Raw genomic sequence first — 14,145 nt, 5'->3', positions numbered from 1 at the left:
TGAAGATTTGCTTGAGTTAGTCTTGGAGTGTTACTCCGTCTGAATCTTTAAAATATGGTGCCATATAATAATAACAGGTTTGAGTTGTCTCTGTCTGAAAACTGAAACTTTAATATTCAGAAATCACTGCAGATTTCAGTTGCAGTGACTTTTATGAGACCTCAATTACCCTTACCTGAGGCCTGATATGAGGTATTAGTCACCTGTAGTTAGAAGGAATAAAGATTGCCTCAAGTAACCCTTTTGCCTTCCTTCTATGATTTAAGGTTATGTCTGCTATGTGTTGTTTCTTGCTAAGACAAATAATGTAGGTATGTTTTGTCCAAAGAGTGTTATCAGATGATACTAGAAAGAGTAGACAAAAATCTCAAAATAACTTAAATACAAAAAAATGCCCATACCTTGGTTTGTGCCCATAATCCCCTGAGGCCAGTTAACATCATTGGGTTTGTTTTGACAATGGGAGTAGTGCCTTTTTTCAGTGGCATATGGATCAAGAACTAATTAAGCAAATCACAGAAAAGGATTTGCCCACTGTTTAGGCTTTCCTTTCCTGCTCCATTGTTCTGTGCATTCAAATAGTACAAAAAAATACAGAATAAGAAGTTTGCTTTCAGCAAAGAATTTCAGGTTTTCACTGGGGCATTCTAACCTCACCACCATCATACAGGTGCTGCTTAAAGAATATTAAGAGAGGCTGACATGACCATGCTTTAGTAGTGCAGTCCACAGCTGATGACCTAACTTTACTTGAAATCTATCTTAGAGAAGCAAAGAGAAGAAAAGAGAGAGAAAAAACAGGGAATGCCACTCCTCAGGCACCAACTGGTAAGAGAAAGGAAAGAACCCTCAGACAAAAAACTCTCTCCAGTAAAGGTAGCGGTGACAATAATAATGATAATAGTAATGAGAAAAAAAAAACAATATCTTCTTGCTTTCTCCCTGGTACAGTTATATTTTTCAAGCAGACCTTCTCAAGATCCTCACTGGTAACTTATGATACTGTTTACATCAAATAGATCACATGTGGGTGCTGCAGACTAAACAGTATTTAACGTGATATATTTGTACATGCATTTTATTGTGTAATATTTATTGTCATTAAAATAACTATTAACTCCTCATTATTTACAAGGTTCTATTCAAGTATGAAGTTACAGGATAACACTACCAGATCTGGAATGATGTGGTCTTTGGGTAGAGTTACAGGCTAAAATTACAAGGCTAAAGAATGAGAAGTGAGATGAGAACAGCATGATTTAAGAATCAATGGCAACCACTTTTTATAAGAAACCCAGCATAACATTGTTTTGGAATTCAGTAGTTCAGGTGAGAAAAACAGCACTTGTGAAACCAGAGTGAAGGTAATGCTGCAGCCACCCAGCAGTGTGCAGATGAAGAGTTATAGGTGCACCCTCAGCGTGGAGGGCAGACTGCAGAACTGGAGATGAAGGACTGCTGACAATACAGACTCAGACACTGTGCAGTGAGTTGCTGTGGAAACTCCACGCGCACCTCAGTTTGATGCATCGTTCCAGTTAACTGAAAGCTTCAGCTCCTAGCACTGTATCACAGTTTGTACATGGATCCCTGCTTGAGCCCAGTCATGTGTTGTGTCTGCCCTGCAGAAATCATATGCCCAGCTTTAGTGACCCCTCACTGAGTGTGAGGGGACCCTAAGTTTTTGCTGTTATGTGAAGGCAGAGCATATGATGCTTTATCTGTGATCCCCTTTGCTCTTTTATTAATGTTGCATAACCATCTTACTGGATAACAATATTGTCCAACAGAAATATAAAGAATGTCTGAGCTCAGCTTCTTCTCATACTTCATGAACTGCTGCACAATTTTGTAAATACAACAAAGGTGTTCTGCACTCAGAGTGCTTTGTGTCAGAGAAGCCTTTAAACTGACAACATACGACTTTTATTTGATCTCTGCTTTGGAGATCTGCTTAAAATTCTGTCAAACCTTTTAGCAAGATGTATGGAAGAAAAAATAATAAAGTAAACTTTTCCATTAAACAAAGTTATTGTTACATTTTACATGAACTGTATTTCAAAGCAATTCAAAAATCCCTGAATTTTGTTTGTTTTATAGTTGTGTTCATATTTAGGAAGTGTTTGATGATCTTCAAAAGATCTACCCTCTGCAGTTTCCTTTTATCCCATTTCAAGTGAGACAATGAAAGAAAGAAATAAATTACTTATTTAGATAGAATTTTGTGACTTTATTAAGCAAAAGAACAAAGAATGGGGTCAAGTATCTGTTCCAGACAGATTACTCTCTCTGAAAGGGAATTAAAGAACAGTTTGATAAAGCAGCATTTCTCAGTCTGCTGCACTTCTTACCAAGGTTATAACAAACAACTTGGAAACTGTACTGAAATTAAAGCATGTAGTTCCTCCTCTAAAATCTTTTAGAGGAGGAAACAGTCAATGTGAGTATTTCTTTTGCTTTCATGGTTTTCTGGCTCACTGTTGGGGTTTTTTTCAATTTATTTTCCTGTTTTTTTTTTCTCTTGACATACTTTTTACATACCCTCTGCTGAAAAATATCTTGGTTTACACTTCTTTTTGGTCACAGGATATATTTGAAATACACGATTAAATTGAAATAAATGAAGTGAGAACTGGATCTTAATTTATTAATTTAGAGAGTGGGTTTAGGTGTTACTGATCAAATTGATAGTAAAAAAACCTAGAACTTTGAATCAGTGTATTTTGTATCTTGAAAAGGTTGATACAGAAACAAAGGAAAGGGAGACATGCAACATAGAGAGGGGATGTCTGTTACATCATAACGTGTGTTTCAGTGCTACATCTTTTTACAGCAATTTTTAGGTATTATATCATATGCAGATTTTAAGTTCTTTAGTTGTACCTACATTATACTAATCTATGCATATCACATAACCACACTGAGAGCACTGTTAAATATATTCATTTTCTTTAAAGGCTACAGCTTGAGGAGTTAGTCCTGAAAATACTATTTACATAGAGCATGTTCCATGGGTATGTTGTAGTTTATCTGTTCACCTAAATTCACCCTGATACTTCCAACACAAAGTTGTGGATCAAAATATGGAGACAGAATATCAACAGTAATTACTTTAAGATCAGTAAAGATTATTTCCCTTGGCAAATTCCATACCTGTCAATGTTTGCATAATTTAAGACTTGTAGACACTAATACAGATTTAGTTGATTTTTATTGAAGAAAGGGTGCATATTGGTAATATTCAGTGAATTGTAGTTAATAAGTGAAATTAAATCACACATGTGGGGGAGTGAGAAATCTTTTTCATCTTTCTGGGCTGGGGAGGCAGTTCACGTTGTCAAGATGAAAACAGGTTTCTGGGACTGAGCAGGTATCTGGAAGGCATTGATGTAAGGACGTGACCTCTGCAGTCAAGAACTAAAGAGCTCTTTCAAGATAGCATGATAGCATTTTTCTGTTTGAGATAATAAAGTCAGTAGTTACTCACAACATGTGATAGATAGGTAATGTTGCATTACCTCTCTCAAGGCTGTGCTTAATTTTCAGTTACCATAGGTGGACAAACCTTATCCCTCCTTTACATAAAACTACCATGGCTGGATCTCTCACCAAGAATATAAGAGATGTGCCTTCATTTGCTTTGTATCTGTAAAAGAATTTTAAATTGTATCTTATGCTTGCTAGCAGAATCATTGTGTCAATGTGGCCAAAGGCGCTTGTTTCATTTTGCATAAAGAATTAAAGATTGGAGGTGAAGAAATGGAAGTGAACATGAATATATTTTTCCAGTCTAGTAGTTCGGTGCTCACAAGGTAGCAGTGAATATTGATTCATGAGTTACTTTAGAATTTTTTTTCCGCACTGTTTAATGTATGAGTTTCTTCGAAGGAGTATTCCTTCTCTGTTACTTAATGCCCTACCCACTGTGCTGAAGAGATTAGTCAACATTTGTTCGCTTTGTGACTGATTTTCAAATCTCTCTGTGTGAGGCAGAATTCATGGGAGACGCATGTTCAAATCCCCAGAGGCAAAGTGAATTGAATTTAGGTGTCACACATCCTGGCTGCATGTGTTAATTATGATTTTAAAAAGTAGCAGCGGTATCAGCTGGTGTAAATATTTTTAAAAAAAAAACATGGCTTTTCCCTTACCACTCTGTAAAATATTAAGGCCTTGAAGGGGAGACATGCCTTTGACTGCTTAAGCTTTTCCTGCTGCCAGGGCCAGACTCAGTATTGCATTTCATTGAGTTTGTAGTACATAATTATGGGAAGCATGGTCATGCAGTTCTGGACTGCAGTGTGCAGAACAGTTACAAAAATTGAAATCCTTGGAGCATAAGGTCTGCTGTATGTCTGGACATCAGTCACAAATAGCAGAGATTTCAGTTATTAGCACACTTAGAAACTTCAACAGTCTGGAAAAAAACAGAGTTTTTCCATGGATGAGGACAACATTTCTTTGAAAAAAAAGTCACCTTAATCTCCAGGCCATAACATTGGGAGAGCTAATTAAACATGGCTTTGACTTGATATCCTATGATTAGCAAAATATAGCTAGAAAACTTAAACCTGAGCTGTGACAGGGTTTGTATATATTGAGGAAGGGAAGTTACAAAGAAAGGCTGAACTTCCTTTGAAAGCCTCTTTCTGGTGTCTGTGTTAGTGATTTGCTGACTGACACAAGATGAGGTAGGAAACTTGACTGGGCAGATGACATGAGCAAGCCTTTGTCATGATAATGAAGGAATGATGTGGCCTGATGAAACTGCATAGCTGTCAGATATTTGCTAGGCATGTGAAAAAGGGTAGCATGAATATGGTTTTATAGCATGGGCTGAAGGTATATGAGTGCCAACTTGAGTTCAGAGAACTTAGCCATGTAATTAAAGTTTAGTAAATAATTACTCATGTTAGAATATGTCTGCTTCTTTCAGAAAGTAGCATATTTTAGAAGATTAGTAGTATTTTGTCTTTAGTTTGTAACTCTAATTATCCCTTATCTTATATGTCAGTACTTTTATTCACAGATCTAAAATGACCATGGCTTTGAACCTTGGAACATAGATTATTGGAGCAAGAAGTGTGTCAAGTTCTAGATTTTGGAAAGCTCATTGTACACTTTTTCTGTAACTGCATATGTCTTAGTAGTTTACAGTCACTCACTGAAACAAAATGTAGAATATTGCATGAACATTAAGTAAGAAAATATCCTTTCCTTCCATACCTTTTTCTCTTCAACATTGCACTTGTGTATTTCTAGCTCTTTAAAGGAGGTAGATAAGATACTGATGGAGCCTAAGGGACCACTGGTTTTTTGCATGCATCTTTACCTAGGCAAACACATGTTTGCAGAAGGCTTGTGCAGAGTACTGGTGTTATAAATGTTTTACATTAATGTGGCATTAATTTTGGCATTGCTTTGAATTACATTTTATAAACTTAATCAGTCCCACCTTCTTCCTAAAATCCAAGACAAAAATAACTACATATGGATATGTACACACCAACAAATACAGAGAGACATTTATATGGAGCCATGTGTAATAAGTATCACACACTTGACATGCGTTACCAAAGAAGTATCAAAATAAAAATCTAGTTTCTCAGTGTACTACAGTTCTTTGAAACATTTAGACAATGTAAGGTGACTTTAAACATGTTAGAAACACCTTATGCATCCTACATTCTCCAACAAGGAAAGAGTTCATCTGTCTGAAGTTTGGTGGCAGGGGTTCTTATTCTCCAACACCCTTCTGCCTGTGAAATATAATGTAGCTCAAAACCAAAGCTAAGGAAGGGGAGAATATAAAGCTTTACATTAAAACAGCAAATGAACTCTAACTTAACATGCTAGATAAAGATCCTGAACCAGTTTATTGGTGATTTCCTTTTTCATTTACCTAAGAAGATCCCCAATGCAGACTAAAAATAAAGCTCCATGTAAGATTGTACCCCTTTCCTTGTTCCGCTTTTCATCCTAACTTCCCTCCTTTCCCCTTCCTGCCATCCATCCCTGCTTTCCTCTCCTTCTCCTCCTTACTCCCTTTTTTTCTTCAGATTCATTGGAGGGAGGAAGTAAAAAAATACACTTTTTTTATACTTTTCAAAAGCAAGAAGGACATAAATTTGGTATCTGTGAAGCCTCAGAAATGTAAAACCAAAATGTTTAGACTGCATATTTGCAAATATAAATCATATATTTCTTCTTGAATTCTTCTCAAATAAATGTCTTAGCATCCTAAAACCCCTAAAAATCTATTAAACATTTTTAGAAAAAATACTTTTTTTTTTTTTTTCTAAACTTACCCCTTATTTGATAGGGTGTATCTGTTATTTTACAATTATACGCTAATTTATTATTATTTCATCTGTTTTGTTTTTACAAAACACTGAATGAGGTCTAATGATGTTAAGGTCAAAAAAAAACAACAGGGTATTTTATCCCTAGAGAGAAAAATGAGATATCAATATCAATTTCATACACCAAAAAGAAGCTGAAGGTTGATAGCTGGTATGTTAATATTACTGTGGGATTTTATAAGGTGTTTTTAGGTCATTTTTAAATGGTTTTAACATCTGTTTGAACAGTACACCAATATTATTTGCTCTCTGTTTAGATGTTTTCATCTATGTGGTGGAATTTATGTTGCATATTTGGCACAATTTTATTAGTCTTTATTCAAAATTCAAACTGAGGCCATGGTCTGGAACATACCACTCCTCCGTCTCTTTATTATTTTCTTTACTGGGGAACTACAACAAGAAATGTCTAATGAAAGTGTCAATAGGTGCTTACTACAGATGGCTGTGAAAAAGACTCACCTACTCTTTACCCAGAAAGGAAAGGATCCGTCTCCTTGGCACTGAATTATTTCAATAAATGTTGGTTTGTTTTTTTGGGTTTTCTTTGGTTTTATTCCTGGAGAAAAAACATATTTGAATGCTCTTAATTTAGTACCAGATTGTTTTTTGGTATTTTGTTGTTGGTTTTATTTTTTTTTTTTGTCAGCTTATTGTCTGCTTTTTAAAATACTTATTTGTAAAGCTGAATACAGAGGTGAAATCAATATTATGTTTATTTGAAATGTTACCACAATAACTATATTTCAATAAAGCATTCAATTTTTATGGTATCCAGGCTAACCTGCTTTATTGGTTAGTCTGATTGGAGGACTAGGGGATAAGCTGATGGTAAATGTAAGTGCACATAATAAACAGACCCAGTGAAATGCAGGAGATGGCAACTTTGATAGGGTTTCTAGGAGTTGGTCCTACAGATGAGACCTGATAGAAATATACTTTTCCTAGATAGCCTGTTAAGAGATTTCATAGTCTAAATATTATTGCTAATAACTCATATTTTCTTGAATTGGATAATTCACTTCTTTTGTTTTAATGTGTCTATTTTCTTTAGCTGAATGTGGAGCAACTGTATCTGGAAATGAAGGAACATTATTGTCTCCAAATTTTCCATCTAATTATGACAACAACCATGAATGTATCTATAAAATTGAAACTGAGGCTGGAAAAGGGATTCATCTTAGAGCCAGGAGCTTTCAGCTGCATGAGGGAGATATTGTTAAGGTAATAAGAAAAATTATTTCACTTTCTATGCTAAATATTCACATTGCATGAATAAATCTGTTTCCAATGGCAATTATCTCTCTTTTCATATTCAATAGGTGGATAGCGTCACTGCTTTTATATGAGATTCAGTGGTTTATACTAGATTCAAAGAAACTATCGGAGACATTGTGATTTCAATTACATTTCCAGAAGTATTAGACTGTTTACAGTGGTTTAAATCTTAAATGGACACCTAAAATTTGAACTTGGATTTTGAATACCTAGTATTTTTTTCTCTTTACACAATATTTATAAGTGTAGCACAGGGATTTTTGTTTTCTTCCCTAAATGGAAAATAACATTGCAATATTGACTAAAACTGTAGTTATAAAAGTTTTCATTCTTTTACATTGCAGGGAACATTTGCAACACAACCTAAATATATATAGATTTTGAGCATGTACTTTTTTCCAGCATGGTAATAAATTGCTTTTTCCTAATAGTAGCTGTTGCATTCTTATGTGCACTGAAAATCCTAATGTTCATCTGAAGTGTTGACCATACATTAAATTAGTATTTCAATTTTATGTCCCCAAATTTTTGGTTAATTGATACTTAAAATCACAAAGTATTCAAATTTACTTAGCAATTTCCTTTCTGGATATCTCCCAGCAACCCATTTAACATGTTAGGAATTTATGTCTCTTAATTTTTTTTAATTTGCATTGAGTGCTTCTCACAAGGAGTTTAAAGATATAATTGTTATGGATCAAATATTGGTGGCTATATTTTTATCCATTTCATCACCTTAAGAGCTTCCTTATGTAATTAAGTGTGACAATTGATTTCCTGCAAAAAACAAGGCATTTACAGATAGGATGAAGGTGGAGAGGAAAAAAAGTCTTCATTTTAATATAGACATTTATATATTTGTTATTATATCCATTCTTTTCAACAAGTACTTCATTTGACCATGAAATAAGCAAAACTTATAGTTTAGTTTATAGATTAGAAAGCTACAATCAAAAGAACAGCAATTCTTCGTCGTTACCCACAAAAACATTGATAATAAATGCTACCATGTATAAAACAGTGCAAGACCTTGGTTTTGCTTTTAGACCAAAGGGAATTGAGTAGGTGGACAAAATATAATGGTCTTTTGCTTCCATTATCCATGGTCTGACAGTGCAGATACCCAAAAGTATTTTTGCTCTGAAGAGATGCAGCAGGGAAGAAGGAACTTAATTGCCCATTGAGTTGCTAGAATGTGGTACATAAATGTCCCAGAAGCTTTGTAGATACATGGTTTGTAAATAATTTAATAAACTACTTAAAAATCTACAACAAAAAATCCCTTAGAAAACCCTAATGAAACATTCAAGAAACTCAGTTATCCTTCAGAACGTCTCATGAGTAATGTCCAGCATACTTAGCAATAGTCCCCAGAGATACAAGAAAGATTTGCCTGAGACAAAGCTGTTCTGAGCAACCTGTTAGATACTTTCTTTTATAGACCTTTTAGCACAATACTTCAGAGGATCCAGAGGAAGCAAAGGCAAAATTGTGGTGATGTCTGAACTGCAATGACTGTTCTCTGGTTTTGAGTCAGTTGCCACAGCACAGCTTCCATTTATACAATTAAGCTCTCTTCTACCAATTAAGGTGTCTCTATTACCTGCATTTATGAAAACAAATTCTATTTCCTCTCTATTCCCATGCCAGGATGTCCTTTTACATATTTCCATTGGAATCAGTATGTTGGCAGGGGTACAGACTTTAAAGCTTGCTTTCATTCCTATCTGCACCCAAAATATGAGCAAAATGTGTTATAAACCTCAGCCTTCTATCTTGTGCTGCACACAAGGAAGCTGCAAGATTGCCTTGCTGGCAGCTTGCAAGGGATGCACTAAGCTTAAGAATATTTATAAACCTTGTGCTGAAATATAGGGCATTTTCTCAGCTCAGTATCTCACTCTATTTTCAAAGAAATATCTGTATGTACATAATGTTGCATTGGCTGCGGGTGCCCATCCCCAGCAGCAGCGTTGGCTCCGTGACGGGAGACACAGCCGGTTCCAGCTGGACACAGCCCGTTCCAGATGGATACAACCACACATCGCAGGGCGTGGCTGAGACATGGCCAGGGCGGGGGCATCTCAAGGAAAGGTAGCTAAAGAAGGGCAAAAAATGCTGCTCAGAAATGCGTGATAAAGTGGGTCGATAAAAGCCTGTAATAATAATGTAATAATACTGTGAGAAATGACGGCTCACTTTTAAAATTTTAAAGGTTTATTAAACCCTAACAAAAAATGCAACAAAAGGACTAAATAAGGAAATATTACAGCACTGGGATCCCCTGTGACTATCTGCCACGTGCTCGTCTTCAAAACGGATGCTCTGCCTTTTCTACTTCTAGTCCCTCCTAAAGTCTTGTCAGTCTACTCCTACCTTGCTATCTAGTGGTGCAGATCACTTTGTTATGTCTTGATTGGAGGTCAGGTGTTACCATAGTAACAAGCCAGCCCTCCCCAAATGCCCCGACTACCAAGGCCATCCTGTGATAACAGTGCAAGGGGGACTATTACATAACTATACATTTACATAACTATACATTTACAAAACTTCTCTTAACATAATGTTCACCCCTTAATTGTGAGATCCAACCATCTCATTACTCAACTATAACAATCCCAAGATCAACCCACCAGGAGTGTCAGACCAAGCATATAATATTGCTGTTAAGGTTAATGTTTGAGGTAAGATCACTTTGAACTCCATGAGGATGTAGTGAAAGGATTTCAGAATGTTAGCAATGTCAGCAAACTATACAGGCCTTGCCTGCCCAACTTCTAAGGAATATTTTAAAAGTGTGTCCCTTCTGAATGATTTTATAAAATCTCTGCAGTTAAGGAAATTGGGTAAGTTTAGTTGTAAGTAATTTCTTTTTACTGCCAAAATGAGAAACTTCAAGAAACGTCAAGAAACTCTTGCCAGCATTTCCTGCTCTTTTAGGTGAGTGTTTCCCACAGCAGGTGCAAATACATTAGCACTGTTATTGGAGCATTTCTCCTCATGAATAGCTGTAGTGCTGTTCTGTTCTTTTGTCTGCATCATTTTAACCCCAGTAAGAAAAACACACACTTTCAGTGCCTCAAAATTAGGGAAAAAGAGGCATCCCTGAATACTTTAGCTAAATTAATCCTAAACACAGCTCCAAACAATGCTGTGATCATCACCCACTGCCCCCTAGACCAGCTTCTGCAGTTTGACTATACCTCTAATGTTAAATTCTCATGTCTTGCACAATAAGGTAGCTCACTGGAACTGTGTCTCAGAAACAGTCCCTGGTCTATACCGCTCCTGCACTTACCCTTTCTCAGGAAGATTTGTGAAGGTGTTAATAAGTCTGCATTAAATGTGTTCCAGGGATGCACTGACAATAGATACTGTGTAGACAATCAAGTTGTGGTGACTTGACTCCTACTCTATCACTATTTACTTGCTTTGAAAATATAAAGTGTTCTGCAGCTCTGTATATCAGCTCAGTATTCAAGTGGGAATATTGAGGCTGGGTATTGAGGCTGTAGAGTGTATGGAATGGCGTATAATTTGCAAGAGTATTTCTGGCATCAATAAGGCAAGTGCGTGAGGAAGGGTCAAACCTATTGCTTTCAAGAAGAATGCGTGCAGGTAAATGTCTGTAATTTGTGGGCAGATGTTCTATAGCTGTGAAAAAATTTGAACTTGAATTAATGGCATAGAAATTTCAATTCAAGTAAAGTAATGGAAACAGTTTCACCATTTTGAAGGACATATGACAAAAGTGAATACTTGGATTATCTCTTTATTTTAGAGCTTAATCCTTTCTCACTCACTTATACTTCATCCTCCTTTCCCTGTTTTAACTGCCACTGGAAGATTCATAGTTCTTTAAAGTGGCTACTTATGCCAGAATCTTTATAATGCAATTGCAGTGAATTTGTCAAAGATAAGACGAAAAGCAGAATGTAATATTCTGGTTTTCATGTCTTTTGCCAAATAGACCTTCTTTTTTTCTTCACAACTGAGGAAATTGTAATTGCAGCATGTGAATTGTGTTTCAAATGGTTCTCTTAAATAAGTTAAATGTATGTACTAAATGTGAATGTATAGTGATAAATAGTTTAGATTAGTTTATTAAATGTATCCTGTACCTCTGGAATCAGTGGCATATGACATGACACACTGGTTGTACACAAGCTGTCTATTGGGAGTGATCCTTGGCCCACATTAATTAGCATCACAAGCAGTGGTAAAAAAGCATTTTCTTTCCTAGGATGGTTCAACCAACTTTTCAGTGTAGACATGGGAGATTAAGTGCATATATTTGTTCACTAATGATGTTTCATTTGCTTCATAAGTACTTGCTTATGTCTGTAATGTGAACAACAGATGGACAAGTGTCACCAAAAATTTTACCAGCCTTTTTGTTGTTGCTGTTGTTTTGTGAGGTTTTTTTTGGTTTGATTTGTTGGGGTTTTTTTACAGCTGTTTTCACAGGATCTCTCATATCTAATTTTTATTTCATGAAACACTCTTTTCATTTGGGTCTGAATTAACCTTGAGGGATTCTATTACTTAACTTGTTAGTCCTCAGATAGGAAGAGAATCTCTAACAGTCAGTGAGGTAGAACACTGTTGAAACAATATGTCTGTAACCTTTAGCTGTGGGGTTTTTTAGTTAGTTTGTTTGTTTTGTTTTATAGATGAACAAAAATATTTTTTTAACATAGGCAGCATTTTTAATTAATGAAAATTATTAAAGCATTTTTAATTAATGACAATTATTAGAACATTCCATTTCAAGTATTATCTTCCAGATCAAGTGTAATATATCTATGGAAATAAATCTTATGGGGAAAAAATGTTTCTTTACTTTGTACAATAGATTTCCAGCTCTAAAAAATAAAGCATAATCTGTCCATTAAATTGATCAGTAGTTTTGTCCCAAGACAGTGGTTAGAAGCTTGCAAGTAATTTTTCAGATACTCTTAGCATAGCTTAATGTTATATTTCTTCTAAGAAAGGTGGACTTTAAGTATCTGCAACCACTTGCATGAACCTTAAATAAAATGGGTTGTATCTTCTGAGAATCTCAGATGAGTGCCTTGGTATAAGACAATCTCTGCATCAATAATAAAGACGGAATGTATTCTTCTATCAATTGCTAGCACAATATATTGTTTTTCAAAAGTTTCCTTTAGAGTAAGTAATCATTTATATCTATGTAGGTTTATAAAAGTAAACATATGTTTTTTTCTTAAAAAATCTTTATGCATGTTGTTTTTTAGTATTTTATTTTGTTAATGTCATTTGAGATGAACATGGTACTTTCAAGACCTATGGATGGCATGCTGGTATTTTCTCCACAGAAAAACTAGAACTGCTTTTAATTTTGGAGCTCACTTACAAATGTTGCAATGGTCTATGATCTCAAAAGAAGCATTTCTATATTTTGTTAATAGATCTAACTGGGCATTCAAATAGGAAGAACTACCTGTGACCCAGATGTAGCAATTTAGATTGTTAAATGTGTCACTCCTGCTTCTCACTGGAATCAGTATAAACACATTATATCTCAAGGCTTTCTTGTGGAAGGATGAAGATTCAGTCCTTGGAATATCTACTGTAGTGGTAGCTTTTGTGCTGGTTGTCTCTAGTCACTCTAGGACATATGAGATAAGAGCAAATTATCTTTCACTTCGTATCAGAAACCAGTTGCTCAAATCCATTTCTTGCTATTGTATAAGCATTGACATGACATTTCATGTATGGTGTGTATTTACATATTTTATTTTATTTTTCCTTGAGAAGGTAGAGGAGATTTATTTAATTTAAAGAAGGAATTAGCTTTTTAAGTTCATCTTGAGAAAACAAACCAACAAACAAAACAAAACTGCAGAAGGCTATTTTTGCATTTTGTGTCTTTCAAGGTTTTTTAATAAGGTTAAAAAAAAATCTCCTTGGCAAGAATTTGTATTTCTCCTGTATTTGTGAACAGTCAAAAGGGCATTCTTAAGAATTTTAGGATTTGAAAAAGAACATATGTTGATATTGTTCAAGGTTTTCACTAAAGTAACATGGCAAATAAGAACATCTCTACAATTAGTTTGGAAATAGACTCACATATCTTTTTGAAAATTTATCAGTCTTTGTTAAATCCAACAGTAAACCAAATTGCTGCAGGCTTAGAGCCTGAGATAAAAGATGACAGATTGACTTAAAATCTCATTTTTGCTGTTGATATATCCAGACAGGAGAGAACAGAGTAGTCTGTAAGGGTTTACCTTCAATGGTGATTTCAGAGCTTATACTTCTCTTGGCCTTTGTGAATGATCCAGAAAACAATTTGAGTTTACCAAACCTCAGAAGATAGAATTGCATATAAATATTAATTTCTCTCAAGATGAGCTCACGAAACCAAAAAGGCAAAAAACTCTAAAAAACTTTAAGGGGGATTTAATATTTCCCTGAACTGTATAACGCAGGGGTATTGAGAGGTATACAGTTATACCTCTCAAAATAGATACATTAAGGT

General features: G+C 35.2%; 1 protein-coding gene across 1 annotated transcript in view; it reads left to right on the top strand.

Annotated features, from left to right (window-relative positions):
- CSMD1 (CUB and Sushi multiple domains 1) overlaps positions 1 to 14,145 on the top strand; it is a 1,068,142-nt gene that overhangs the window by 854,898 nt on the left and 199,099 nt on the right. Inside the window, exon 22 of the mRNA XM_041477428.1 lies at positions 7,417 to 7,586. Within this exon, the coding sequence (XP_041333362.1) occupies positions 7,417 to 7,586 (170 nt within the window). The remainder of the gene's footprint in view (positions 1 to 7,416; positions 7,587 to 14,145) is intronic.

Source organism: Pyrgilauda ruficollis, unplaced genomic scaffold (genome assembly GCF_017590135.1).
Source record: "Pyrgilauda ruficollis isolate IOZ18807 unplaced genomic scaffold, ASM1759013v1 scaffold40, whole genome shotgun sequence".
NCBI lineage: Eukaryota > Metazoa > Chordata > Aves > Passeriformes > Passeridae > Pyrgilauda > Pyrgilauda ruficollis.
Note: the sequence above shows the minus strand (reverse complement) of the source record. Positions and strands in the feature narration are given on the sequence as shown.